This window comes from Euleptes europaea, chromosome 9 (assembly GCF_029931775.1).
Source record: "Euleptes europaea isolate rEulEur1 chromosome 9, rEulEur1.hap1, whole genome shotgun sequence".
NCBI classification, from domain to species: Eukaryota; Metazoa; Chordata; class Lepidosauria; order Squamata; family Sphaerodactylidae; genus Euleptes; species Euleptes europaea.
In genome coordinates, this window is record NC_079320.1 from 67498609 (window position 1) to 67525712 (window position 27104).

The following is a 27104-nucleotide window of genomic DNA, read 5'->3' on the forward strand; positions in this document are numbered from 1 at the left end:
TTCACAGTGGGCAAGACTTTAGTTTTCCAGTAACAAAGGCCTGGCCACCAGTGCACGCACATCACTTGACTGGCACCAGAACGGGCAGACTGACTTAGTGCAAAGCCCCCAACCTGTGCTGTTACATTTTTGATGGTTCAGTTACACACGTGCAAGTCCCTTGCAGGCGCAACCACCACCACTAGGGTTGCCAACTTCCAGGTGTTGGCTGGAGATCTCCCGCTATTACAACTGATCTCCAGGTGATAGCGACCAGTTCCCCTGGAGAAAATGGCCGCTTTGGTCATTGGACTCTACAGTATTGAAGTCCCTCCCCTCTCCAAACCCTCCCCTTCTCAGGCTCCACCCCCCCAATCTCCAGGTGATTTCCAACCCGGAGCTGGCAACCCTAACCACCACGCATGGTGTGAAAGGTTGTACACTGGACTGCTGGGATGCTCTTCAGAGGGGCCTGGGCAGTGGCCGATTCGGATCCAGGAAGGCAAATAGGGTTGCCAGGTCCTTATTCACCACCGGAGGGATGTTTTTGGGGCAGAGCCTGAGGAGGGCGGGGATTGGCAAGGGGAGGGGCTTCAATGCCATAGAGTCCATTTGCCAAAGCAGCCATTTTTCTCCAGGTGAACTGATCTCTATCGGCTGGAGATCAGTTGAAATAGCAGGAGATCTCCAGCTAGTACCTGGAGGTTGGAAACCCCAGCTTTGGTAAAAGTGCCCAACCATGTTCTTGCAATCCCAGTTGATTCCAGGTGGGTGGTTGTTTCCTTAGGCACAGCTGGAGATCATCTGCAATAGCAGGAGATCTCCAGCTACTACCTGGAGGTTGGAAAGGAAACAGTACTCAACTCCATATGCAAAAATATCAAAACTATATTATATTACAATACAGTGAATATGACAGTGGAGTGCAAACGAAAACATAACCTAAACAAAAATAAACATAAACATAAGACATAAAATATTGTCGAAGGCTTTCACGGTCAGAGTTCATTGGTTCTTGTAGGTTATCCGGGCTGTGTAACCGTGGTCTTGGAATTTTCTTTCCTGACGTTTCGCCAGCAGCTGTGGCAGGCATCTTCAGAGTACTACTTCCAAGACCACGGTTACACAGCCCGGATAACCTACAAGAACCAATAAGACATAAAGTTCATCAATTGAGTCCAAATGACTTCTATTTTTTTATTTTTATAATATAAAACAAAACAAATACAATAATAACAAAAAATACAAAAAATACAAGAGTATCAATTATAATTATACAATTATAAAGTTCAACAAAGCTAAACTACCCTTTTGACCCTCCACCCACTTTAAAAGTGACCCTTCACCTGACTTCCGCAGAAGTGTCTAAACAGTTTTAAAAGTTAATAGTAATAATATAAAAGTAACTAAAATTGTTTCTATAACTCACTAACTAAAATAGTAAAATCCATTTTTGCCAGTTTGTCCCAATATGTGATGGCCTTTGCCCAAGTTTTTTTGAAGTCTTCCATGTCTTTTCCATGTAGGAATTCTGTTAATTTGGCCAAATGACTTCTAGAGGATATAAAATCTCATTTATAGTCCACTGTAACTTGCCTGTATCTTGATGCTAATTTTTCAAAAGATCAAGTGATATCTCGATTCCTTGTTGAAGGTAGGTAAAGATGGAAAACGCCTTCCGGAATTTTTAGAAACGTTGTTCGCATATAACGCATCTTCAGCCTGAAGATACATAATTATAAGCACTCAACTGTCATATTCACTGTATTGTCATACACTTTTGATATTTTTGCATATAGGTAATTCACAGTGTTTGTCTGCAGTAGTAGAAAAAAGCAGGAGTCCAGTAGCCCCTTAAAGAGTAACAAAAATATTTTCTGGCAGGGTGTGAGCTTTTGTGAGCCACAGCTCACTTCTTCAGATAGTAGAAAAGGGCAAGAGTCCAGTAGCACCTGGAAGACTACCGGTAACAAAAATATTTTCTGGCAGGGTATGAGCTTTCGTGAGCCACAGCTCACTTCTTCAGATAGTAGAAAAGGGCAAGAGTCCAGTAGCACCTGGAAGACTACCGGTAACAAAAATATTTTCTGGCAGGGTATGAGCTTTCGTGAGCCACAGCTCACTTCTTCAGAAGTATCGGAAGAGCAAGAGTCCAGTAGCACCTTAAAGACTCACAAAAATATTTTCTGGCAGGGTATGAGCTTTCGTGAGCCACAGCTCATACCCTACCAGAAAATATTTTTGTTAGTCTTAAGGTGCTACTGGACTCTTGCCCTTTTCTACTTTTGCATATAGGGTTGAGTACTGTTCCTTTCCAGCTTATCACCGTACAGTACAGGTGATTTTTATTTTTGCATTAGACTATCTGGAGGCGGGCAACCCTACAGGCAAAGGAGGCTGGAGTTGGTTCCCGGTTCATTGGTTCTTGTAGGTTATCCGGGCTGTGTAACCGTGGTCTTGGTATTTTCTTTCCTGACGTTTAGGAGATGGGAATGAGGAACCGGGGACCAACTGGGAACCAACCCCCGCCTCGTGGAGGGGCGCGCAGCCGCCAACCGCCCCCTGCCCGGCGCTGAGCCGAGCCGCCCTCTCCCGCCACGTGCCAGAGCGGCTCTGGCATCGCCGCTTGACCCCGGAGGCGGTCCTCAGGGGGCGGGCCTGCCTCGCTCCGCCCCTTCCGCGCGCCCTCATTGGCCGGCGCCGCTGCCTCATTGGCCGGGTGGCTGCGATTGGCGGCCCGGCCGACCAACCGCCGGGGCGCGCCTCCGGGCGGGGGCAGGCGGTGCCTGCCCCCGCCCGGAGGCGCGCCCCGGCGGTTGGTCGGCCGGGCCGCCAATCGCAGCCACCCCTTCCCCCCCCTCCCGTCGCTGTCAAAGTTGATCACCGGGCGCTGCGACTGCAATGGAGAACGGGGAAGAGCAGGAGCAGCACCCGCCGCAGCAGGAGGAGGAGGAGGAAGGCGAGGAGGAGGAAGAAGAAGAAGGGGGAGATCGAGAGGGTCGAGATTAGTCCCGGCCCAGCCTCTGGGGGACAGGCAGGCAGGCGCTGCTGACCCGCCCCCCTCTCCCCACCCCCGGCCCCCTCCCCAGATCCTCCAGCCATGACCGTTCCGGCTTTCACTTCGTAAAGATGGCGGTGTGGGGTCGCTGCAACCTTTAGACTCATGACTGTCAGAAACATCGCCTCCATTTGTAATATGGTGAGTGCCTGGCCTGGCCTGGCCGCCTGCTTGCTTGCTTGGGGGGGGGGGGTTTACAAGCGGGGTGGTGGAGGGGAGAGCAGGACTTCTCCCCCCCTGCCCCACCACCACCCCACTGCCTGTGCATGGGGGGGGGATCAGAATAGAGGGGTCAGATTTGGGGTTTTTTGCAAGACTCCTTCCCGGAATCAGATGCAGTGGAAGCAGCCCCCCCCCTCCTGCCCCCCAGCTACCAGAGTTGCGGCCCCTGCAACGCAGGGCTGGAAAGCTCTTACTTCCGAGTAAACGGGGACCGGATCATGGCGCAGATTTGGGGGAAAGAGAACAGCGGAGATCTAGGGAATACAGGAGGAGGTCTCTGTTTCTCTAGGGGGCGGGGCTGCGCGGGGGGGGGCGCGCTGAGAACCTGAAGGGTCATCGGAAGTTTACACGGTGTCGATTTGCACTGGAGTATGCTGTGGCTTGAGGGGTTGCCGTTGAGTGTCCGAACAGAGAGACACGTGAAGCCTGGTTCCCGGAGGAAGCAGCCTGGTGCAAGGCTTAGCTGGTCCAAATTACAGTTGTGATGAAGACATTAATGGGCACTTTCACACCGCCCAAGTAATGCACTTTCAGTCCACTTTCGCTGCACCTTAACGATCCTTTGCAAGTGGGTTTTGCCAGTTTGCACAGTAAAAGCCACCTTCAAAGTGCATTGAAAGTGCATTGGAAAAGCATTATTTGGGCTGTGCGAAAGTGCCCGTTGTGAGCGAGAGAGGGAATGATTCAGCCTTCAACCCACCGACCCCACTTGCCAAGGGGTTCCTTGGGACTCAAAACAGGGCTTTGGTCAAAGGTATTCTTTTTGCAATTAAGGGGGGTTACCGCACGTTGTATTCCCAGCAATGTATTAAGCGTTTGAAAAAGTTGTAAAAAACGTCGCTTTAAACGGGTTTTTGGATACCACGGCTTATAAATGGTTGGAAGACGTCTTCACAGCTAAAGGGGCCAAACAAAGTGCGAACAGTATTTTTTTATAACGTTTTCAAACTCTTAATACATTGCTGGGAATACAAGTGCGGTAACAGCCAAGGTCTCCTGAGAAATTTCGACAAGGATGTATCTGGTTGCAAGTCTCTTGCCCCGGCGTGTCAAGATTTTCCATGCTCTGTTTTGCTTAAATATTAGGCTCCTGAATTGACAGCTGGGTGACAAAAAAAAATTGTTAAAGGTTGTTCACTGTGCCTTGGAGGACGGATTGTGTGAGAGCAACTACGGGAAAACTTATAATGAGCTACAAACTTCTGCTCGGGAAAAAGAAAATTCTGCAGTGGAGGAATGAACAGGGACCAGTCATGAGATATGTTGTGGATTTGGCCACTCCTTAGGGGCTGTGGTGTAAATAACCTCTTTTGTCAATGTGCATTGTAATTTGCTAATCCCAGGTTCAGTATGGGACACAACAATGGTTATAAGAACACAACATGACAAAACTCGGTGCTTCAACAGCCTTGCAGGTGGGGTCACAGATGTGTTGATACAACTCCCAATCACTCTGAGTGTGAAACTCCAATCCGGGAAACCATTTTTTCCGCTGTAGGTCCACTGACATCGCATAGTGTAAAATAGGGGGTTTGTGTAAATCACTGGTAGACCCAAGTTGGCTTGTGTAGACAAAACTGGCGATATATTGAAGTACTTAACAATAATGCCCACTTTTAAATGACCCGCTTTTAAAAATGGGGGCTTTGAAATAGTGTTTCGTTACTACCAGGTCTAGAGCCTTGGCTTTTGCGCCTGAGATTGCACATTGCCTCACACTAGCACTGACATCCGTACTTTTCTGTACTTTGGAAAGCAGACAAGGTGTAGTGGGGTAGATTCTGGGGGTTCCAGCTCGGAGTTTACTTAACAACATGCACCTGCACTATATTCATTAACTTGCTACCCTTGGCAGTTGTGGGTATTGCATTTCCATATGCATACAGAGGAAAAATGCAGTGTGGCATGTATATTATTACTTGTACAGCATTTCCTCTATGTATTTGATGCTCTTTATGTGCATTATCTCAGTACTCCTTACAACCTTATGAGCTAGGCTAGTGTAATTATACTTGTATGAGCAACTGGGAACAGAGGCCGAGGTCCATTAATGGGCCTGCAGCATAAGGAGAGGGATGTGGAGAGCCAGCGTGGTGTAGTGGTTAAGAGCGGTGGTTTGGAGTGGTGGACTCTAATCTGGTGAACTGGGTTGGCTTCCCCACTCCTCCACATGAAGTCAGCTGGGTGACCTTGGCTAGTCATGGCTCTCTCAGCCCCACCTACCTCACAAAGTGTCTGTTGTGGGAAGGGGAAGTGATTGTAAGCCAGTTTGATTCTTCCTTAAGTGGCAGGGAAAGTCAGTATATAAAAAGCAGCTCTTCTTCTTCTTCCCCCATGCCATTTTCTTGACCTGAAATAGACTCATGCATCCACTATTTGCCCCACTGAGGCAGTCATCTAGGTACCTGTTATCTGTCACCACTTGTTTCTCCAATAGACCAAGTATCAGATTCCCAAGATTGTGTTAGGTTATGGAATCAATAGGGAGGGGGGAATAGTAAGACCTTTGTATAGTAGTCCTGACTGAAACTGGCTCCACACGCGCCTGATCACTGAATTTTAAAAATGTGGAGAGCTCCATCTGCAGAGCTTCTACTGTCTTGTCTGGGTTGGTCATGAGTGAGAATGTGTTGCCTAAAGCAGCCATAAGAGTTCTTTGTGGAGCGGAGATATGAACTGGACTTCTAGTGCATTCTCTTAACCACTAAACCAGCGGTGTGCATAATTTTAACTGGACTAATCCCTGGCCACTGGGATTTATTTCTGGGGCCCCAGATTTTATTGGTCTTCCCACAAGAAATCCATGTGTTGTGCTTCCAGGAATCTGGAAGGACAGAGTTCAAAAGTCTTTCCCATGAAGAAGAGTTGGTTTTTATATGCTGACTTTCTCTACCACTTAAGGAAGAACCAAACCAGCTTACTATCCCCTTCCCTTCCCCAAATCCTGTTCCTTGGGGCCAAGGAACCCCCCAGGAACAGGATTGGGGGGGTCATTTCATGCTGCTGAGGGAAGGAGAAAGTGGGAAAGTTGTGTTTCATGGATGGAAATCCTTGCACCTGTGGAAATGCAGCTCTAGATCCAAGCTACTTCCTATGCTCTTTTTCCTCATATTGTCTCCCCAGTGCTGTATGGTTTCCTAAAATGTCATATTTTAATGTTTCTGGATTAGGTAGGTAGACAGTTTTCCTTCGGTCCTAAATAAACTGTACTGTATCTGGGATGAAGAATGGGCTGAACATCTTAACAGGCTGATATCTTGGTAAACAGTGGCTGTGATCACCTGCAGAATGCACGTTCAATTATTGCATGGAGACAAGCTAGAGATTGTTATAAGCTGTCGTTATCCTGTTTTAAACACTTCTAACAGGAGCTCCTCTCATATCTCTCCATCTTTCTTCAAGGGCACTTGTATGCCCATGTCTATACATCATGCTTCTTCAAGCAGAGAAGAGGAACTGCTGAGAAACTTGTGAAACTCTCCCACAGAATAGTTAGGTCTCATTGTACATCCCCCCCCACACACACGGCATACCAACTTTCTGCTGTATCCATGCATTGTAGCAATGTGCTTGTTGAGCATGACTGGTACATGCTTCCTTGCGGAGGAATGTGGGCGAAGAGAGATCTACTGGGGAAGAGCCTTTATTGTGCCCTGTACAAATGTTACTGCTTCTGCTTCAGGGCTGTGTGCTGAAAAACCAGTTTGGCGAGGTTGCCGCAGAAGCCCGTTGAGATCCAGTTCTCCCTTCCCCGCCCCACTGTGGGAGCAGTCCTGACAATCTTTTAAAAGATGTTCCAGTTTGAGAGAGCACAGTGGAGGCTGAATGCGTAAATAGAGAGAGGAGCATGCAGGGGAGGTTTCCGAGAAGGACAGAAAGTTACGCAAGTGGTGTGCTGAAGCATGGCCAGTGGGGAGGGGGAGAGGGAGCGAAGACAGAGCTGAGCCAGCATTTGACTTGACTAAACGTCTGTCTACCATGCCAACTTCCTTTGAAATGCGGTGTTGGAGGAGAGTGTGGATACCGTGGACTGCCAAAAAAAACAAATCAGTGGGTTATAGATCAAATCGAGCCTGAACTGACCCTAGAAGCTAAAATTACTAAACTGAGGCTGTCGTACTGTGGTCACATTATGAAAAGGCAAGAGTCACTGGAAAAGACAATCATACTAGGAAAAGTTGAAGGGAGCAGGAAAAGAAGAAGACCCAACAAGAGATGGATTGATTCTATATCGGAAGCCACGGCCCTCAATTTGCAAGACCTGATTAAGGCTGTCAAAGATAGGACATTTTGGAGGACTTTGATTCATAGGGTCACCATGAATCGGAAGAGACTTGACGGCACTTAACACACGCACACACACACCATGCCAACAGGGCCCTGATGTTGCTAGGCAGAGCATTCCACCAGGCCGGAGCCAGGGCTGAAAAGGCCCTGGCCCTAGTCGAGGACAGCCGCACACTCCTAGGGCCGGGGACCACCATAGTGGTTAAGGTGTCGGGCTAGGATCTGGGAAACCCTGGTTCGAATCCCCACTCTGCCATGGCAACTTGCTGGGTGACCTTGGGCCAGTCAACACAAGCTCAGCCTCGACCCTGGCAAGTATTTGGATGAGAGACCTCCAAGGAATACCAGGGGCGTGACACGTAGACAGGCAATGGCAAACCACCTCTGAACGTCTCTTGCCTTGAAAACCCTACAGGGTCGCCATAAGTCTGCTGTAACATGACAGAAAAAAGAAGAAGAAGAAAAAAGTGCTACTAGGAAAATGTGGCTGATCAAATGCCCGGGATGTATATGCAGCTGAGTTTATGTGTAGTGGCATGGCGATCTGGATTAGAAAGACAGGCTAAACTAAAGAATGAGGCTGGGAACCAGAAGGGCCTCAGGTCAGATTTGACTGTGCAAATGAATTTTCCAGCTGGCCTTAAGCAAGCTGTATTAGCTTTCCTGTCCCTTTCTGCTCTGCACAATCTATAATACGGTAAGGATAGTATTGGCCTGCCTAGTACAGGTGACTGGGATAAAGTGCTTTGAGCATGTAAGCAACATGCTGTACAAATAAGCAGTGTTGTTCTCGTAAGCGTAATTACACTTAGAACCGCATTGCTAGAGAGCAATCCTTAGCAAGTGTATTTGAAAGTAAGTCCCACTTTATTCATTGGCGCTTACTCCCAGGAAAGTGTTCTTAAGATTTAGGGTTGCCAGCTCCGGGTTGGGAAATACCTGGATACTTTGGGGGTGGAGCCTGAGGAGGGTGGGGTTTGGGGGGGAGGGGCTTCCGTGGGGTATAATGCCATAGAGTCTACCTTCCTAAGCAGCCATTTTCTCCAGGTAGGCTTGCCATCTACCCAGTGGGGGTGGGCAAAAGCCCGCCAATCCACTGGGTTTGGCAAAAGCCCGCCAATCCACTGCCCCTCAGCTGGTTGGCAGGTGGAAGAGCGCCAGCAAAGGGGGGGGTCGTGATCTGCGTGTGCGCGTCGCATCGGAGGTGATTGCTAGAACGTCCGCAGCACTTCTGGGTGAATACGTAAGTGACGGCGCATTGCACGCGTTGCCCACACTCTGATTGTGGCTGCCAGCTTCACCCTGCAAAGCTCCTGCTGGTGGCGAGGAACAGCCTGGCAACCCTATCTCCTGATGAACTGATCTCCGTCGCCTGGAGATTAGTTGTAATAGTGGAAGATCCAGCCACCACCTGGAGGTTGGCAACCCTATTAGGATTGCAGCCTGACTGTCATATACATACAAATACCAGCCGCGTGCTATTTCAGATAAGGTCATGCTTTCCATATAGGATTTTTTTTTCCTGTGTCTGAAACAGCTTAAAGAATACACTTTAGTCATTACATATTGTTCCAAAAGGAGATAAATTGTTGTTGTTTTCAAAAATGACTCCTGAAGAGTGAAGAAAGCTAAAAATCTGGCAATACTTCTTTGAATAACTTGTTAGCTGGCTATTTAATTCAGTAGTTGAAAGATGCAGCTATTTTGTTTTTCTGGACCAAAATCTGGCATTCTTCCAATTTAAATGCTCTATTTGTTTACTTTTTTTCGGTTGGGAGAACTTTCTCATCAAGTTATCTTTGTTAGATATTGTAGTTTTACATCTGGAAAAAAATAGATCTTTGCTTTGATTTTTTTAAATGGATATAATTATATTTCTACACCAGCGTACATACTGGACATCGTGGAATTTTCGTGGACCTGTATTTATTTTCATTTTGCTTTGTTTGGAAGCTTCTGTGTTGTCGTGTCTAGTTGGACCAAGTACTGTAAACTGAGAATAAACAGGGTGAAATTAGCTGGATCTAATCTGGTTAGTCAGAGAAATAGGGAGGCTGTTTGTTTTGATGGAATCAGCTGCCTGCGGGTATGGTTTTTCCAGTCATGTTATCCTGTCTATGGTGGGGATTTAGAACATTCTTGAGGTGACGGAATTAATTGGAAAGATGTTTAATGTTTTGTTTTGATTATTTTTGTTTTGTAAGGCACCTCTGGCCGGTTTCTGGAGAGGCAGCATAAAAAAATGTTGTAAATAAATAAGAGATTGTGGAACTTGAGACTGAAGGTTTTAGCTCCATTAAAAAAAATCTGTTTCCTTATATTAAGTAGGTGAGCAATTTGCATTCATAGAATCATAGAGCTGGAAGGGACCACCAGGGTCATCTAGTCCAACCCCCTGCACAATGCAGGAAATTCACAACTACCTCCCCCCCACATCCCCAGTGACCCTTACTCCATGCCCAGAAGATAGCCAAGATGCCATTGAGAGGGTTGCCAGTTCTGGGTTGTGAAATTCCTGTGTGTGGAACCTGGGGAGGGGAGGTACCTCAGTGGGGTATAATGCCATAGAGTCCACCTTCCTAAGCAGCCATGTTCTTCAGGAGAACTGATCTTTGTGGCCTAGAGATCAGTTGTAAATCCGTGAGATCTCCAGCCACCACCTGGAGGTTGGCAACCCTAGTTCACAAACCTTTGTCCCTGTGAATATTTTCCTTGCAGGAAAACTTCATCTGAGCTTCCTCAGATCATTCAATGACAAAATGCTTGGCTTGCGGTGTCCACTTTGACTGTGGGATGGATGGGCCACCGGAAAAGGAACTGGCAGGGTCAAGTAGACTTCTTTGAAAGAAGAAGAATCCAAGTGAAATGAATAAATAAATGGAGGGCAGTTGGGACCCATTAACTTAGCCAGCAAGTAGCCTGATACCCCACAGAGCTGATCCTGTATACTGGTGGGGGAAAACAGAGGGGGAGGAGGTACAATGGACTCATGTCAGTGGATGATGGGCTGTGTCTTCTTTGGGAGAGACACAGTTGACTGGTTGTCTGGGACTGGTAGTCTTTCCCGTGTAAACTCAAATAAAATCGAGTAATTCTGAAAAGCCTTTTAAATGTCTGCATACATTATGCTAGGCCCCCAGTCTGCTGAGGCCATGTGTAGCCAATATGGGAGTTTCTTAGGGTAGGTTGCTTCTCATAAATAGGGATGCCAGGTCCCTCCATGCAACCGGCGGAAGGTTTAGGAAGGCGGGGTTGGGGGCTGCAATCAGCATCATCTACGTGGTTACATTGGGTCGGGTTTGTTTGGGGCGGCCCCAACTGGAGCACTGGAGAAAGAAGAAGTCCCGTCCTCCCTGCCTCCCCGCCAAACAGCTGATTGAGAAAAACAGCTGATCAGCGGCAAGGCTCTGGGATAGGTGTGAGAGCCGCTGGAGGGGAAGAAGTAAGGCGATTCATGGCAGCAGCCGCCGCCCAGGAAGCCTGAGGAGCTGGCCCAGCCCCGGGTCCTCCTCCCAAGGAGATCCAAGCCCATGCCTTTCCCAAGCCAGGCACTTACCTGCCGCAAAACAAAGATGTGTTGAGGTAGCTCTGCTTGCCACTGAGGCAAGATAGCCCTCTCCAGCTCTTCCTGTGTCTCCAGATGCTGGCAGTTTATGCCGAACCTTAAGCATAGCGCTGGGGGGACGCTCTAGAACTTGCAAAAAACCTCTATGGAACACCCCCCCCCGAGTCATTATGCACTTAGTCTTACCAGGTTGACCTCAACTTCCTGCCCCTGCTTTCACCTGCTCTTGCAGCAGGAGAAAATGGAGGGAGGGGTTCCATCATGGATGTAGTGACATCGCTTCCGATCAGGGTTGCCAATCCCAGGTGGGGTCTGGAGATCTCCTGGAATTAAAACTGATCAGTTTGCCTGGAAAAAATGACCTGGCTTCTCCTGGCTGTATCCACAAACTCTCCAGGAATTTCCCAACCTAGAGCTGGCAACCTTATTTCTGGTGCTGTATCCACAGCAGTCTAAGAATTTCCTCAGTTTCTATTGTCTTTACCAGAGAGAGTTGGGGAATCCCTAGAGCGTCACAGTGTGTGGAGAGGTGCTCCCCTCCTAGCATTGCCAACCTCCAGGTACTAGCTGGAGATCTCCTGCTATTACAACTGTTCTCCTGCCAATAGAGATCAGTTCACCTGGAGAAAATGGCCGCTTTGGCAATTGGACTCTATGGCATTGAAGTCCCTCCCCAAATCTCCACCCTCCTCAGGCTCCGCCCCAAGAACCTCCTTCCGGTGGCAAAGAGGGACCTGGCAACCCTTTCCCCCCACACACACTTGGCCCCACACAAGCTCCGAGGGCTTTTTACATATACCTTGTTTCCAAAATATGTCTGAGAGAAAGGCAAATAAGCGAAATGTGTACAACGTGAGCCCACAGATGAGCTGCCGTTTCCTGATTGCTACTGAAATCCTCTGCAGTGCAATTCCCTTTGTCTTTCATAATCTTCCAGCTCAGCTCCAGAGTCTTTGAGTTAAGTAGTTGCTGCTGTTCAGACGTGGGTGGATCGTATTGCTGCCATTGATAATCTTCTCATCTTGCTGAAATCTGGTTTATGTGCCCTCCCTCCCCCTCACTGGGGCTTTGAACACTCAAATAATCTGAATTCAATTCCATATTTTGCCATGCCATAATACTAGGGTCTGCTGGTATCATACCCATTATGTAGTTATAGGGACTGCTGACTTGTTGCCGTGGTTGTGATTCCCTGCAGTGAGAATCTCTAGTAAATCTGAGTAAATCCAACATGAATTTTATTCCTTACCTTAAACTGGTGGCTGCTTTCTGTATTTTTTTTAACTGATCTTTGCTAAAGGCCACAGGATTGGTGTTGTGTTGTGGATAGGGTTTCCAGGTCCATCTTCATCACCAGTGGGAGGTTTTTGGGGCGGAGCTTGAGGAGGGCAGGGTTTGGGGAGGGGAGGGACTTCAATGCCATAAGAGTCCAATTGTCAAAGCGGCCCTTTTCTCCAGGTGACCTGAACTCTTATCGGCTGGCAATCAGTTGTAATAGCAGGAGATCTCCAGCTACTACCTGGAGGTTGGCAACCCTATTTGTGGAACACCATACTATTTCAGAGTTCACCCAGCGTGGGTTGGGAAACAGTTTTTTCTGTAAGATGAACCTTTCTGCTTTTGGATGCATTCAACATTAAACTAGGAGTTAAAAACAACAGAATGCAGAAAAGGCCATGTATATTAAGGACATTTGTTGCAATTATACATTAAATGCATTTTCATTCTGCCCTTCTTCCAGGAGCTCAGGGCAGCTACGTTATTCTCTCTTTTTTGTTTTATCCTTATGACAATACTGTGGAGAAGGTTAGGCTGAGGGTCAGCACTAGTACGTCACAAAGTTCTTGTGTCCCCTACATGGCCGCCATGAGGACTTTTCATCAAACATGCACTGATAGTTCCATGCTTGGAAGTTAAAATCTGGCATGTACTAGCTCAATTCAGATCAAGACTGTAGTACATGGGAAGAGGGCTTAAGCCTTCCCCCCTGACCTGGTTTCTGAACCTCAGATGTCCTTGGGGAACTACTATTTGCTTTTGGGTAGCTATCAGTACGTGTAAGTTTCCCCAGCAGGACTACGGTTGCCAACCTCCAGGTGCTAGCTGGGGATCTCCTGCCATTACAACTGATCTCCATCTGAGAGAGATCAGTTCACCTGGAGAAAATGGCCGCTTTGGCAATTGAACTCTATGGCATTGAAGCCCCTCCCCTCTCCAAACCCCACCCTCCTCAGGCTCCGCCGCAAAAATCTCCAGGTATTTCCCAACCCGGAGCTGGCAACCCTAAGCAGGACAATAGAGCTGTTACGAGTCATGAAATGAGAATGGCTAGCAGAAAATCAGACCCCCACTCTTTGGGCGGAAACTCATGGTCGCTTTAGCCTCCTTTATTCCCTGTTTCAGCCAGGATCTAGCCAGGATCGAACGTACGTTCGGCGAAATGCGTGTGTTTGATCCTGGCTGAATCCTGGCTGAAACAGGGAATAAAGGAGGCTAAAGCGACCATGCGTTTTCGCTCTTTGTGTGCCACACTCCCAAACCGAATTAATCCCCTGTGCACCTGGGAAGTTCTGAGCATGCACCCCAGTCTGTCCTTGAGGACCTTTCTTACCAGCCCTGCTCTCTGTGCCCTCCCAGCCTTCAGAGGTGTGTGTGTGGGGGGGGGGGGAACAGAGCTTTTTCAGCCGTGGCCCCTTGCCTGGAGAATAGGGTTGCCAGCTCCAGGTTGGGCAATACCTGGAGATCTTGGGGGTGGAGCCTGAGGAGGATGGGCACAGAGAGGGGAGGCACTTCAACGCTGTAGAGTCCAGTTGCCAAAGCGGCCATTTTCTCCAGGACAACTGATTTCTATCACCTGGAGATCAGTTGTAATAGCAGGAGATTTCCAACCACTACCTGGAGGTTTTGGCAACCCTACTGGAGAATGACTTTCCCCTCAGGCCTGTGTGGTGCCTACTCTTTTGTGCCTGTCCAAAACGCTTATTTTCCCAGGCTTTCAATGAAGACATTGGTCTTTTAACTTTTTAAACATTGGTTTAGCCTCATAGTTGTCTTATAAGACTCTTTTAAAACCTCTTAATGTTTTTTAATGTCCTGACTGGGCTTTTGTGCTGCGCCTTTATTATGTTTTATTTTGTAAGCTGCCTCAAGCTGGTTCTTTGGAGAGGTAGCATAGTAATGTCCTAAATAAACTCGATCTGACACAATCCTCATGGTGGTGACAAGGAGTCTGTAACATGTGACTCATCTAGGGTTTGCCAGGTCCCTCTTTGCCACTGGCGGGAGGTTTTTGGGGCGGAGCCTGAGGAGGGTAGGGTTTGGCAAGGGGAGGGGCTTCTATGCCACAGAGTCCAATTGCTGAAGCAGCCATTTTTCTCCTGGCGAACTGATCTCTATCGGCTGGAGATCAGTTGTAATAGCAGGAGATCTCCAGCTAGTACTTGGAGGTTGGCAACCCTAGACTCATCCCTGAGAGAGTGATTGGCCCAAGGTCGCCCAGTGAGCTTAATGGCAGAGGGGCGATACGATTCCGGGTCTCTCAGATCCTCGTGTAAGCCCAATCAGGACGCTGCAATGGCTCTCACACCATGTTGAAATGCCCCGATAATTATTGCCAGTTGGCGCCTTACAGAGAGCAGGAGGAGAGTTATGCTTTTGCCAATTTGGGTTTCCAAACTCCAAATCGGTCCTGGAGATCTCCTGGAATTACAGCTTATCCCTAGGTGACAAAGATCAGTTCCCGTGGAGATAATGGCTGCTTTGGAAGGGAGTCAGTATGGCATTATACCCTGCTAAAGGGCCTCCCTTTCCCAAACCCTGCCCTTTCCAGGCCCGCCCCAAAATCTCCAGGAAATTCCCAACCCAGAGTAGGCAATCCTAACATATGTGTGTGTGTAAAGTGCCTTCAAGTCGCAGCCGACTTATGGCGACCCGTTTTGGGGTTTTCATGGCAAGAGACTAACAGAGGTGGTTTGCCAGTGCCTTCCTCTGCACAGCAACCCTGGACTTCCTTGGTGGTCTCCCATCCAAATACTAACCAGGGCTAACATAGATCCATATAATTATTTGCAGCAATTGTACAGTCCATAGAATCATGGCTGGAAAATGGCAACGTACAGTTTTTCTAATTGCAGATGAGAAGAAACAATCGCCCATGAAATCCCCTTTCTCTAATGTCACACTGCTCATGTGACTAGACCACTTGAAGGAGCAGGTGTTTGTAGTAAGCCAACTGTAACCACAAACATTATGTACAGGTTTTAAACAGTTGGCTATTGGGTCTTCGAATGGAGACAGATGCACATTAGAAAAATCAGTGCAACGATTAGAGCAAAGCCACAAGAGATTTCCCAAGATTCAAGATGCAAAATGCCAGAGAGAGAATTCTGAGGCCAACGTAAGGGAACTGTTGAGAAAGCAAAACTAGAAAATAAAACCTTTCGATGGCCAGACTGTATTCATTCCTAGGGTTGCAAATCTAGGTTGGGAAATTCCTAGAAATTTGAGGGTGAAGGGTTTGGAGAAGAGAGGGACCTCAGTGGGGTATAATGCCATAGACTCCACCCTCTGAAGCTTCCATTTTCTCCAGGGGAACTGATCTCTGTCATCTGGAGGTCCGTCGTAATTCTGTGACAACTCCAGGTCCCGTCTGGATATTGGCAATATCCAATTCCAGAGAAGGGGAGAGGGGGGTGGGTTCTCTGCTAAAAGAAAATAAAAGCTCAAAACACAAACCGAGGCTGAACAGAAGCCGAGTGTCGGTAGAGATAGCTGCAGGAAGAGCGAGGCCGGCAGCTGCTTGGAATTTCAAGAGCAGTCGCCGGTTGGAAGGAAAGGAGGCTGACCTACATCTTTAAGCAAGTTAGTTCATGCCTGCGTGACATAAATGAAAGGCAGTGGCTGGGAGGGGTGAGTTGCAACTCAAGGCTCAGCTCTCAGGGCGATGGGCCCACATGCTCCGTAATGCGGCTTTAACTGCAGCGATGCAGCAGAGAATGAGGCCCTCCTCGGTCACTTACTCCTGTCAGAGAACGTTAGGCAGATGACCTGACTATTCAGTGGTGTCACCCCCATGTTGCTTAGTCATCATGGAGGGGAGAATCATGGGCACGCGTGAATAGGGCTGCCAACTTCCGGGTGGTGGAAAGGAAAAAGATACCACTGTACTAGTACCACATAGGTTAGGAAATCAGTACAGGAGTGAAAGGATAAATGGTACCAGTGCAAAAACTTGTATTAATAGCTACACAAGACTCTAGTAACCAACAAAGTGATCTCTACAGTAGACTATCCGAATATAATACATTCACAATAGAAAAAGCCTCTCTATGGAGTGGAAACGTTCATGTGAAGTAGTTCAACGCAGGAGTCCACTCTGCATAAGCCAGAGATACAAGGGGATACAGCCGTTTCGAATTCTTCACAACTTGTATCCCTATGCGGAATTATGGAATAGCAGTCATGATTTTGAAGCTGATATTTTATAAATGATGAATGAACATTAAGGATAAATATTGATTACAAGTGGGAGTGAGGAAGAACTTGGCGGGCAACACCATTCTCCTTGCCTCAATCCCCCTCCTGGGTTGCCAGGTCCCTCCTCGCTGGCACTGGGGGGGGGGGAATGCTCTAGCAGTCAACAAACAATTCCATTTCCCATCTTCCACTGAAGGTTTTTGTCTTGCTTTTAAAAAATTGATACTTGACATATCACTGTAGTATAATAATATTATATGATCTATTGTTACAATCCACTAATCCCCCACTTTCATTTTTTAAAGAAAGAACAACTCAATAGCCCTTTTTGTTGCCGAGTTATAAGGGGAAATGTGCAGACTGCATCTTAACTCTCAGACAGAAGCAAGGGAAATGGTGTCAGTGTGGATGGGACCCTTCAAAAATGCACACCTTCCTATCCAAATAGTGTGCACTTTGAGATATATAAAAAAATATCAAACCAGGTTTGGGAAAAAATTAATCAAAGCAGAGGAAAACCTGGAAAGTGAATGGTTAGGGGACAACATTGTGCAGCTGTTCCAAAAGCTCCCATTCCAGTTTGGATGCCAAACCAGATTAAAACCTCCTTGTGGAATCAACTTGTATGCTTCTTTCTGTACAGCGCTTAGGTGTAGAAATACTTGATAAATGTTAAATATGGCTATGAAATTACTAAGAATACAGCCATTCAATAAATATTAGCACTGAGATACAATTAAATTATTAATATGATTTATATTAGAACATAAATCAGTAAGACTAGCGAAACAAATAGGAACATCTGTAACAAAAGGGAAAAGCCCCATAAACTATGATTCATAAATTAATTTTTTTCTCCTCTATCACCGTTTCAAACTGTGAACCAAATTCTCAGCTTTTGTGTGTTGCCCAATTCCATCTGAGACTATGGTGCAAGGAAAGGGAGGGGGGTCAAACTATCCCTGCAACGTTTTCCTGACTGAAGCAGCCCAGTCGTCTGTTTGTCCCACTGGGAAAACATACAGGTACTGGTGCAGGTACCAGTGGTAGGGATGCCGGCCTCCAGGTAGGACCTGGAAATTCCCCTGGAATTACAGCTCATCTCCAGACTGCAGGGATCAGTTCCCCAGGAGAAAATGGAAGCTTTGGAGGGTGGACTCTATGGTGTTATACCTCACTGAGCTCCCTCCCCTCTCAAGGAGCCACTGCCAAATTTCCAGGACTTTCCCTACCTGGATCTGGCATTCCTATCCCCACATCCCTTGCTGGAGGCCAGGGGGGACCTGGCAACCCTAACCGGTAGGTTAATAGCTACTGCTTTAGATTGGGAAATGATGCGGTGGGGGGCTTAAAACCCCAATCCCCTCATGCAGTGGGTTAAGTCTGGAACCAGGCCCCCAAGTGCCTAATAACTGAATTTTTCAAAGAAGTACTGGGAGGCTCCATACATGGGACTCGCCGTCTCACATCTTCCAGTATCATCAGGTTCTGAATTGTGTAAATGGGAGGGGCTGTGGCTCAGTGGCAGAGCATCTGCTTGGCATGCAGAAGGTCCCAGGTTCAATCCCCGGCATCTCCAGTTAAAGGGACTAGGCAGGTAGGTGATGTGAAAGACCCCTGCTTGAGACCCTGCAGAGCCGCTGCCGGTCTGAGCAGACAATACTGACTTTGATGGACCAAGGGTCAGATTCAGTATAAGGCAGCTTCATGTGTAGGGTTGCCAGGTTCTTTTGCCACTGGCGGGAGATTTTGGGGGCAGAGACTGGGGAAGGTGGGGTTTGGGGAGGGGAGGGACTTCAGTGCCATAGAGTCCAATAGCTATCTCTGTCGGCTGGAGATTGGTTGTAATAGCGGGAGATCTCCAGCTACTACCTGGTGGGTGAAGGAAAAAATAGACACCACTGTACAAATATCAACAGATTTGGAAATCAGTACAGGAGCGAAACACTACTTAAGCAAAGTGCAAAATAGATTTATAAATAGCTACGTGCAATTACATACAATATGAGACATTATGTACACAAAAAGACCTACAAAAAGTCATTCATAGACATTCATATTTTTAAATGTCCCAAAAGCAGGGTACAAATTCTTCTTCCACAGACTAATCTCATGTAGTACAATGGATGCCAATAGTAATGGAGGATACGGCCGTTTCAAATTCTTGGCAATTTAACAATTCAGTCCTTCAAAAGGCATCTTGCAGCATTTTCTACCTAGTTTTCATTTCAAATTGTAGGTTATAATGTATGTCCCGCCACGGGTAACATTCAGATGCCAGTCCCAAGAAGGGTAAGGAAGCTCAGTGTGGAAATGCAATAGTACGATTTACTAGTTGCTAAATAGCTAACCGGTGTGTGAAAAAAAGGGGGAAGAATTTGTACCCTGCCTTTGGGACATTTAAAAATATGAATGTCTATGAATGACTTTTTGTAGGCCTTTTTGTGTACATAATGTCTCATATTGTATGTAATTGCACGTAGCTATTTATAAATCTATTTTGCACTTTGTTTAAGTAGTGTTTCGCTCCTGTACTGACTACCTGGTGGGTGGCAACCCTGTTCATGTGGAAAGGGGGGGGAAACTTCCCCACACCTGGTCCTCCCAGAGAAACGAATGATATAATTTGGAGTAGAGATTCCCTGGAACGGAGTTTGTGGAAAACAAGAGCCAGCCACAAAGGACCGTTGTTACCATGCGTGCTTCCCCATTGCCCTCTATGTTTCGATAGGGCTTGTTTGGATGGGGGCGGGGGGGGGAGCGGGAATACTTGTGTTTTCTTCAAGACATTCAATACTAGCTTTTGTTTTCAAGGAGCGAATGTGGAGGCCACTGGGACAGCAGATGTAAAACTTCTTGTGTCCTTTCTACAACAGTGAATGTGTTCTATGAATTTATTAAAATCAAAAAGCAACAATAAATTTGATAAATGTAATGAAACTAAAGTTGATGAAGTAACATAACATGTTAAAAACTGATGACAATTGTAACCTTGTTAAGGGGGTAAAAATATGACTGTTTCTTTTGTTCATGTTTTCCCTTACCCTTTTTCCTTTCCTGTATTCCCATTCAATACTAGAAATTAATAAAAATATTTATAAAAAAAAAAAAAAAAAAAACAGTGAATGTGTTCTGGCAGCAAACTGGTACAGAGGAGTTTTGTAACTATGAGTAGCTGCCAACTGTAAGCAAGGTGCTTTACTTTTTAACCCTGCAAGCTCTCTGCAGGTATCTTTCCCAATCTGTATTCAGCTGTTCCAGTCCTCTGGAAACCTTCATCTACTGAGAAAAGTCAGCTGTTACTGTACTAATCTAGGGTGGAGAAATATGCGCCTATAAAACCCCACCCAACGGTTGCAAAGAAGATAAATAAGGGAAACAAGATAGAAATGTTAAATTTAAAAAAGTAAAGGTAGTCCCCTGTGCAAGCACTGGGTCATTACTGACCCATGGGGTGACGTCACATCACAGTGTTTACAAGGCAGACTATGGGCGAAAACGCACTGTCACTTTAGCCTCCTTTATTCCCTGTTTCAGCCAGGATTCAGCCAGGATCGTCGGCGAAAACGCATGCATTCGATCCTGGCTGAATCCTAGCTGAAACAGGGAATAAAGGAGGCTAAAGCGACCGTTTGTTTTCGCCCTATGTTTACTGGGTGGTTTGCCATGGCCTTCTCCAGTCATCTACCCCAGCAAGCTGGGTACTCATTTTACCGACCTCGGAAGGATGGAAGGCTGAGTCAACCTTGAGCCGGCTACCTGAAACCGACTTCCGTCGGGATCGAACTCAGGTTGTGAGCAGAGCTTTTGACTGCAGTACTGCAGCTTACCACTCTGTGCCACGGGGCTCTCTAATGTTAAATTAGGTTTCAGAAATTGCCAGCGTGGTACAATGGTTAGAGAGGCGGACTAGGATCTGGGAGACCCAGATTCATATCCCTGCTCTGCTGCAGGAGCTCACTGGGTCATTCTCTCTTATCCTAACCTACCTCACAGGGTTGTTGTGAGGATAAAACAGAGGAGGGGAGACTGATGTGTGCCGCCATGATGTGTGCCGCCTTGGAGGAAGAGTGGGATAAAAATGCACTCAATAAACTAAATAACACAAGACAGCAGCAGAAAGCCTTAGGCTCTGCTGACTGTCTTTGGAAAACAGATGATGACAGATTAATAGGTGTGGAATGAGAAAGAGATCTTTAGCACTCCTTTCCCGTTTCAAATGTCAGGAAGAACAGATTGCTTTCTCTGCTTTTTAATTTAATATCAGTGGGATTTATGTGTGTTCTAGTGCGGTTGGATGGCAACCTTGCCCTGGTTTACTTCAGATAACCAAGGTTCGCCTAATGGTGTCTCTCGTAACCTGGTGTCCCCAACAGGGTGGGAGTAGGGGGTTTTAAGGCCCAAACCAGGTTGTGAACAATAAAGCTCAAGTAAGCTGAAATGCGATTGCTAAAAAGTCTCCCTGATTGATTCATACCAAAATCTGGCCAAGGTGCACTTCTGTTTTTTGTTTTTAACACCTGCACAATCAAAACTGTCAGCGGGAGAGGGGCTAAAAACACTGGGTGTCTTGTGCGAAGTGTTGCTCAGAGAGGTCTCAAGCACTGCAAATAATCTGGTTGGCCCCATCTTTGTGGGAAGGCCATGGCCGCTGGCAAGAGGATCTGTGACTTTCCTATATCCCTATATCATATTTTAATATGTCAGCTTTTTTGCATCTGTGGAACGTCTGCTCTGGAGGACTTACACTACTTATTTGAATGCACTCTGTATGTGGAACCCAGGGCTAAATTTCTTGCTGGATTGGTTTCTGGCCGAAACACTTGTCCTAGTGCTGAGAAATTAGTATTTTTGTTAAAAGTCTCTGATGGGTTTGCTTCTTATAGGATCTCCCTGTATGCTCCGGAGGAAAAGAAAATAAGGTTGCTAAGAAAGCTTATCCTTCGAGTCGATTTTAATGATGGCAAGGTCTCACTGGCCAATTGGGACACTGCTGCAATTTTTAGCTATTTCTCTGTGTGTATCTATTTAGCATAGTTTTATTCATTTATTATATTTATTATCAATCTAGCAATTTTTAACCTAGTATTTTCCTTTTATTATGCATTTGTGGTATTGTTGACATGTTTGTAATGGCCTACGGCTAGATGCAAATAAAACTATTCATTCATATTGTATTATAAAAGCAAATAACTGGCTATTCCTTTTTCTTTAGGGCACCAATGCCTCTGCTCTGGAAAAAGATATTGGGCCAGAGCAATTCCCGATCAATGAACACTACTTTGGACTGGTCAACGTAAGTATTATTGCTGCGCTGCATTTTGTCAACATAGGCATTTTGTCAACATATGCAAGCACATTGTAGGGCTTTCACGTAGGGCTGCCAAGTCTGGGTTGGGAAATTTGTGGTGATTTGAGGGTGGAGCCTAGGGGAGGATGGGGTTTGGAGAGGGACCTCAGCGGGGTATAGTGGCATAGAGTCCACCCTTTAAAGTAGCCGTTTTCTCCAAGGAAATGATCTCTGTAGTATGGAGATCCATTTTAATTCTGGTGGGGGGGTGGTATTGCCAAGCCCCATCGGAGGTTGGCAACCTGACTTCAGGTTGCAGCCCTGAAAACCTGTAACAAAAAAAGCAGCCACTGCCCTTGTACGAATCTATGGTGAGACCTCACTTGGAATACTGTGTACAGTTCAGTGGACTCCATGCTGCTGACCGAGCATTAAAGAAGAAGGTGGCTTAAGGGGAGACATGATAGAGGTCTATAAAATTATGCATGGTATGGAGAGAGTGGACAGAGAGAACCTTTTCTCCCTCTCTCATAATACTAGAATGCAGGGTCATCTGCTGAAGCTGGAGGGTAAGAGATTCAAAACAGATAAAAGGAAATATTTCTTCACACAAAGCATAGTTAAATTGTGGAACTCCCTGCCCCAGGATGTGGTGATGGCTGCCAACTTGGAAGGCTTTAAGAGGGGAGTGGACATGTTCATGGAGGAGAGGGGTATTCAAGGCTGCTAGTAAAAATGGATACTAGTCATGATGCATAGCTATTCTCTCCAGGATCAGAGGAGCATGCCAATTATATTAGGTGCTTTGGAACACAGGCAGGATAATGCTGCTGCAGTCGACTTGTTTGGGGGCTTCCTAGAGGCACCTGGTTGGCCATTTTGTGAACAGACTGCTGGACTTGATGGACCTTGGTCTGATCCAGTGTGGCCTGGAGTAATACCCCAGAGTTCTGGAGTATTACATTGCATCTAAAAAGGACCCTGTTTCCGAAGCAAAGAAGATGAGCTGTGTGTGACACACACTTATGCTTATCGCATGGAGCTCTTTAAACCTAAGGTGAGGGATGTGCATGAGAATGAGTCCCTTTAAAACAAACCTTGGGAAGCGCTGGAACAAAAGCCCCATTGATGAAGACACTTGACACCGAACAACAAAACGGAACTGGAGAAGCCTGTTGAACATTACGCAATTGTTATTCTTCGCTAAAGAGTCCTGTGTCAAGGCTCCACGTCCAGTTAGGCCTTGTGCTAGTTACTTAACAAGGAAGAGGTGATCCGGAGGTGAGGTGACTGAGTGCTTGCTTGGGTGTTGTGCAACGCAGAGATTAATTGGTTCCCCCCCCCCTTTATTTCTGCAGTTCGGAAATACTTGCTACTGTAACTCCGTCCTGCAGGCTCTGTACTTCTGCCGGCCGTTTCGGGAGAATGTGTTGGCGTACAAGGCCCAGCAGAAAAAGAAGGAAAACCTCCTGACCTGCCTGGCAGATCTTTTCCATAGCATTGCTACCCAGAAGAAGAAAGTTGGTGTGATTCCACCCAAAAAGTTCATCTCAAGGTTACGGAAGGAGAACGGTAAGGGAGGACTCAAACATCCTTCTAGGCAATGGCCTGAAACCTGAGGCTGTGTTATTCCTCATGAGCTTCTGGATGAGTCTCTGAGTTCTTTTGGGTTTTGCTGATCTCTGTAGCAAGCAGTTGATGTTTTATTGGGGGTATTAGAACTGCTTGCGCTTATGAGTTTCTGTTTGGCATTTGAGCAATTGGGTTTTGGTCAGTTTTTGTATTATTACTTTAAAAAAACTGTATGCTGCTTTGAGCAAAGATAGAAGTGGGATGTAAATTTTAAATCAACAGAAATATTTGCACATGTATTAGAAATTGTAATTAACACTACAATATGTAGCTAGGCTGCAAACACCCTGTTCCTACACAAAGACTTTTCTGGGGGCTATTGCCAGTGGATCCTGTTTGTGGGGTTCCCCGTGGCATCTGGATGGCCCCTGCTGGAAACAGAATGGTTGGCTAGATGGACCACTGGTTTGATCCAGCATGGCTGCTCATACATTCTGATTATGTTCCCACTACAAGGAGGATCAAGACAGCAAGTCTCCCTTTGACTTCACTGAGGCTATTCTTGTGCGTGAAGTTAGGTTTGGGAATAGGCTATTTTCTCAACAGGGATTTTAGCAAAACGAAACTGCTTCATGTTAGGAACCAAGGGAAACGTGTGGCCTTCTTTTTTTCACAGATCTCTTTGACAACTACATGCAGCAGGACGCCCATGAATTTTTGAACTACTTACTGAACACTGTAGCTGACATTCTGCAGGAGGAGAAGAAGCAGGAGAAGCAAAACGGGAAGTTGAAAAATGGCAACATGAATGAAATGGAAGAGAACAACAAACAAGACGTCACCTGGGTGCACGAGATTTTTCAGGGGACACTGACAAATGAAACCAGATGTTTGAACTGTGAAACGGTAAGTTTGGGGCCGGATGGGTGACGCGTTTGTTTGTTTTGCACCTGTATGAGTTGATCTGAGTGAGAATTTCCGTAACCACCTGAGAAGCATAGATGATTCTGTGTAACAAAATGAGCATTGCCTTTGTCTAAAGGAGAATAGTTTTCTCTTTTATTAGTTTTGTAAGCGGAATGGCCTGAATCCTACTGATCTGCTCAAGTCCTCCTTCGTCCCAAAGTTCCTTCCTCAAGTGGCTCTTCAGATAGGGTTGCCAACTCCAGGTTAGGAAATACCTGGAAATTTTGGGGGTGGAGCCTGAGGAGGGTGGGGTTTGGGGAGGCGAGGGACTTCAATGGGGTGTAATGCCATAGAGTCCACCTTCCAAAGCGGCCATTTTCTCCAGGTGAAATGATCTCTATGGCGGGGGATCTCCAGCCACTACTTGGAGTTTGGCAACCCTATATTCAGAAGTCTCCTTAGGTGGGAGGAAGGCTTCGAACTTGGATGAGCAGAGTAGTGAGATACAGGCCGACTTGTTTCACTTTCTCCTTCCCCCCGTAGTCATCCTAGAAAAATACAGAGGATTGCCAAAGATGCCCTCTTTTACCTGTATTTACTCGAAAGGAAGGCAACACTGAATGTCAGATGACCCCCCTAAAAATGTTATCCATCAAAAAAAATATTACTGGCTTGCTTTTGCTGTTAAGACTGGGAGATAGCAAATCGTAGATTCGTATGCAACTGTAAGATGATCCTCTCTTTTTTAATGACATACCTGGAAAAAACTAATATTGCTGTGGAGTAAATACTGTATAAATGACAATGTAATCACTTATTATGGATATGTGCATATGTTTACCATGTTGCTCTGAAAGTCTGAAATAACAACATAAATTGCTTGTGGCAAAATCAGATAATCTGATTTTTCGAAACTTCTGACAATAGAGTATACTTCTATGCTGAGTCAAGATTGGGGGCCCGCTTCAGTTCTATACCTAGGAAGGTTGACTTTTAGCATATGTAAGAGAAGACCAAGGTCATTTATGCATGGTCGCTTTAACCTCCTTTATTCCCCGTTTCAGCCAGGATCAAAGTAACCCGGGTTGGGGGAAACTGTATGCATTGGTTGGAATGATCAGGGATGAAACTGTGCTAATGGAGGCATGAATACAGGAAAGCAGTCTCCCAAGTTCAAATCAAGTCCCACCCCTTTAAATGCTGCTCTGTAATTGGCTGACTTTGCAACTCACCCTGAGAGACTTCCTCCCCCCCCCCGACCCAACTGCCACATAAAAAAGCATTTTAAGAACAAAAAAACAACAACGGAGCAATCTGAAAGAAGGGCGGGGGGAGAAATCCAAGCCTCGTTTTAAAAAAAAGTCTTTCTTTTGCTCAGAAAGAGCTCCGAGGTAGCAGGAAGCACTTGAATCCCTGCCTCTTTACACATTGCTTCGTGATTGGTTGTGAGAGAAGCCAATCTTCTGTGCTTCCCCTGTTTGGCTGCCGTGAAGAAGGGTTTGGAAAAGGGTGAGGCGAAGCTCAACCCGAGAAAGGTGTACACTCACTCTGTGGCTCTGGAATGAGCCGGGAAGAACGGGTTTGACTCTGTCCAGAAGAGGAATGGGAAAAGCCGGGTTCATTTTGCATTGAAGCAGCATTGAGCTTCCATGGAATGAGGTCACGTGCATTCCCAAAAATTTGATCCTGGCTGAAACAGGGAATGAAGGAGGGTTAAGCAACCATGCATTAAACACCTTACTTATCCTCTGAAGAAGCTACTTCTGTGTGTGTCACTCTGCTGGGGATGTTCCTTGATTGGAAGATCAGTGTGTGGCCTTCGATTTGAAAATAAACATGTGGCCAGTGATTTATACAGAGACACACTGGGCAGCCTCTTCTGTTGCATCTTAAAAGAACCACGAAAGTAACTGAGTAAATATTTCAATGGCAGTAACATATAAACAACATGGGGGGGGGGGGCTGTGTTTCCGCACCCTTGTTCAGAATCATATCATGGGTTTCAACAGATTTCAACTCAAGAATTATTATTCCACAAATCACAGAGAGCCCACATCTACGATTTGCTATCTCCCAGTCTTAACAACAAAAGCAAAACCTGAATGCCTACTGATTATGTTTACACAAGTGTTTCTAAAACCGCAGCAGAGATCAGTGGCGGGATCAAAGTAAAGGAACTATGGGGGAGGGGTTAGTGCAAACCATAGGTTGCTAGGTTGCCAACCTCCGGGTAGTTTATACAAACAAAAGCAACCTGTGCCAGAAATAAGTGAACTTAAATCAGTAGGCAGCATGGAGGCTCATACAGTATTCAGTCTATCGTGTACAATAACAAAACTATAGAATATCAAACAAAATTTAATGACAATGTTAGGCATTAACAGCATGCCAATTATTGAGACTTACGAAGGCTCCCCCCCCCAAAAAAAACCTCCAGGTATTTCCCAACCCAGAGCTGGCAACCCTATGGTTTGCAAACCCATTTCAAGCCAAGGTTTTATGTCCTGTTTAGAGGAGCCCCGTGGTGCAGAGTGGTAAAGCTGCAGTACTGCAGTCAAAAGCTCTGCTCACGACCGGAGTTCGATCCCGACAGGAGTAAGTTTCAGGTAGCCGGCTCAAGGTTGACTCAGCCTTCCATCCTTCCGAGGTCGGTAAAATACGTACCCAGCTTGCTGGGGTGAAGTGTAGATGACTGGGGAAGGCACTGGCAAACCACCCAGTAAACGGGGTGAAAACGCATGGTCGCTTTA

The 27104-nt window shown here is 46.3% G+C and overlaps 1 protein-coding gene across 1 annotated transcript in view; it reads left to right on the plus strand.

The window, feature by feature from the left end:
- The first annotated feature begins 3038 nt into the window (after nt 1–3038).
- Nucleotides 3039–27104, plus strand: part of USP46 (ubiquitin specific peptidase 46) — a 37293-nt gene continuing 13227 nt past the window's right edge. Inside the window, exons 1-4 of the mRNA XM_056855329.1 lie at nt 3039–3178; nt 21802–21882; nt 23235–23448; nt 24125–24354. Coding sequence (XP_056711307.1) covers nt 3143–3178; nt 21802–21882; nt 23235–23448; nt 24125–24354 — 561 coding nt within the window. The 5' untranslated portion in view covers nt 3039–3142. The remainder of the gene's footprint in view (nt 3179–21801; nt 21883–23234; nt 23449–24124; nt 24355–27104) is intronic.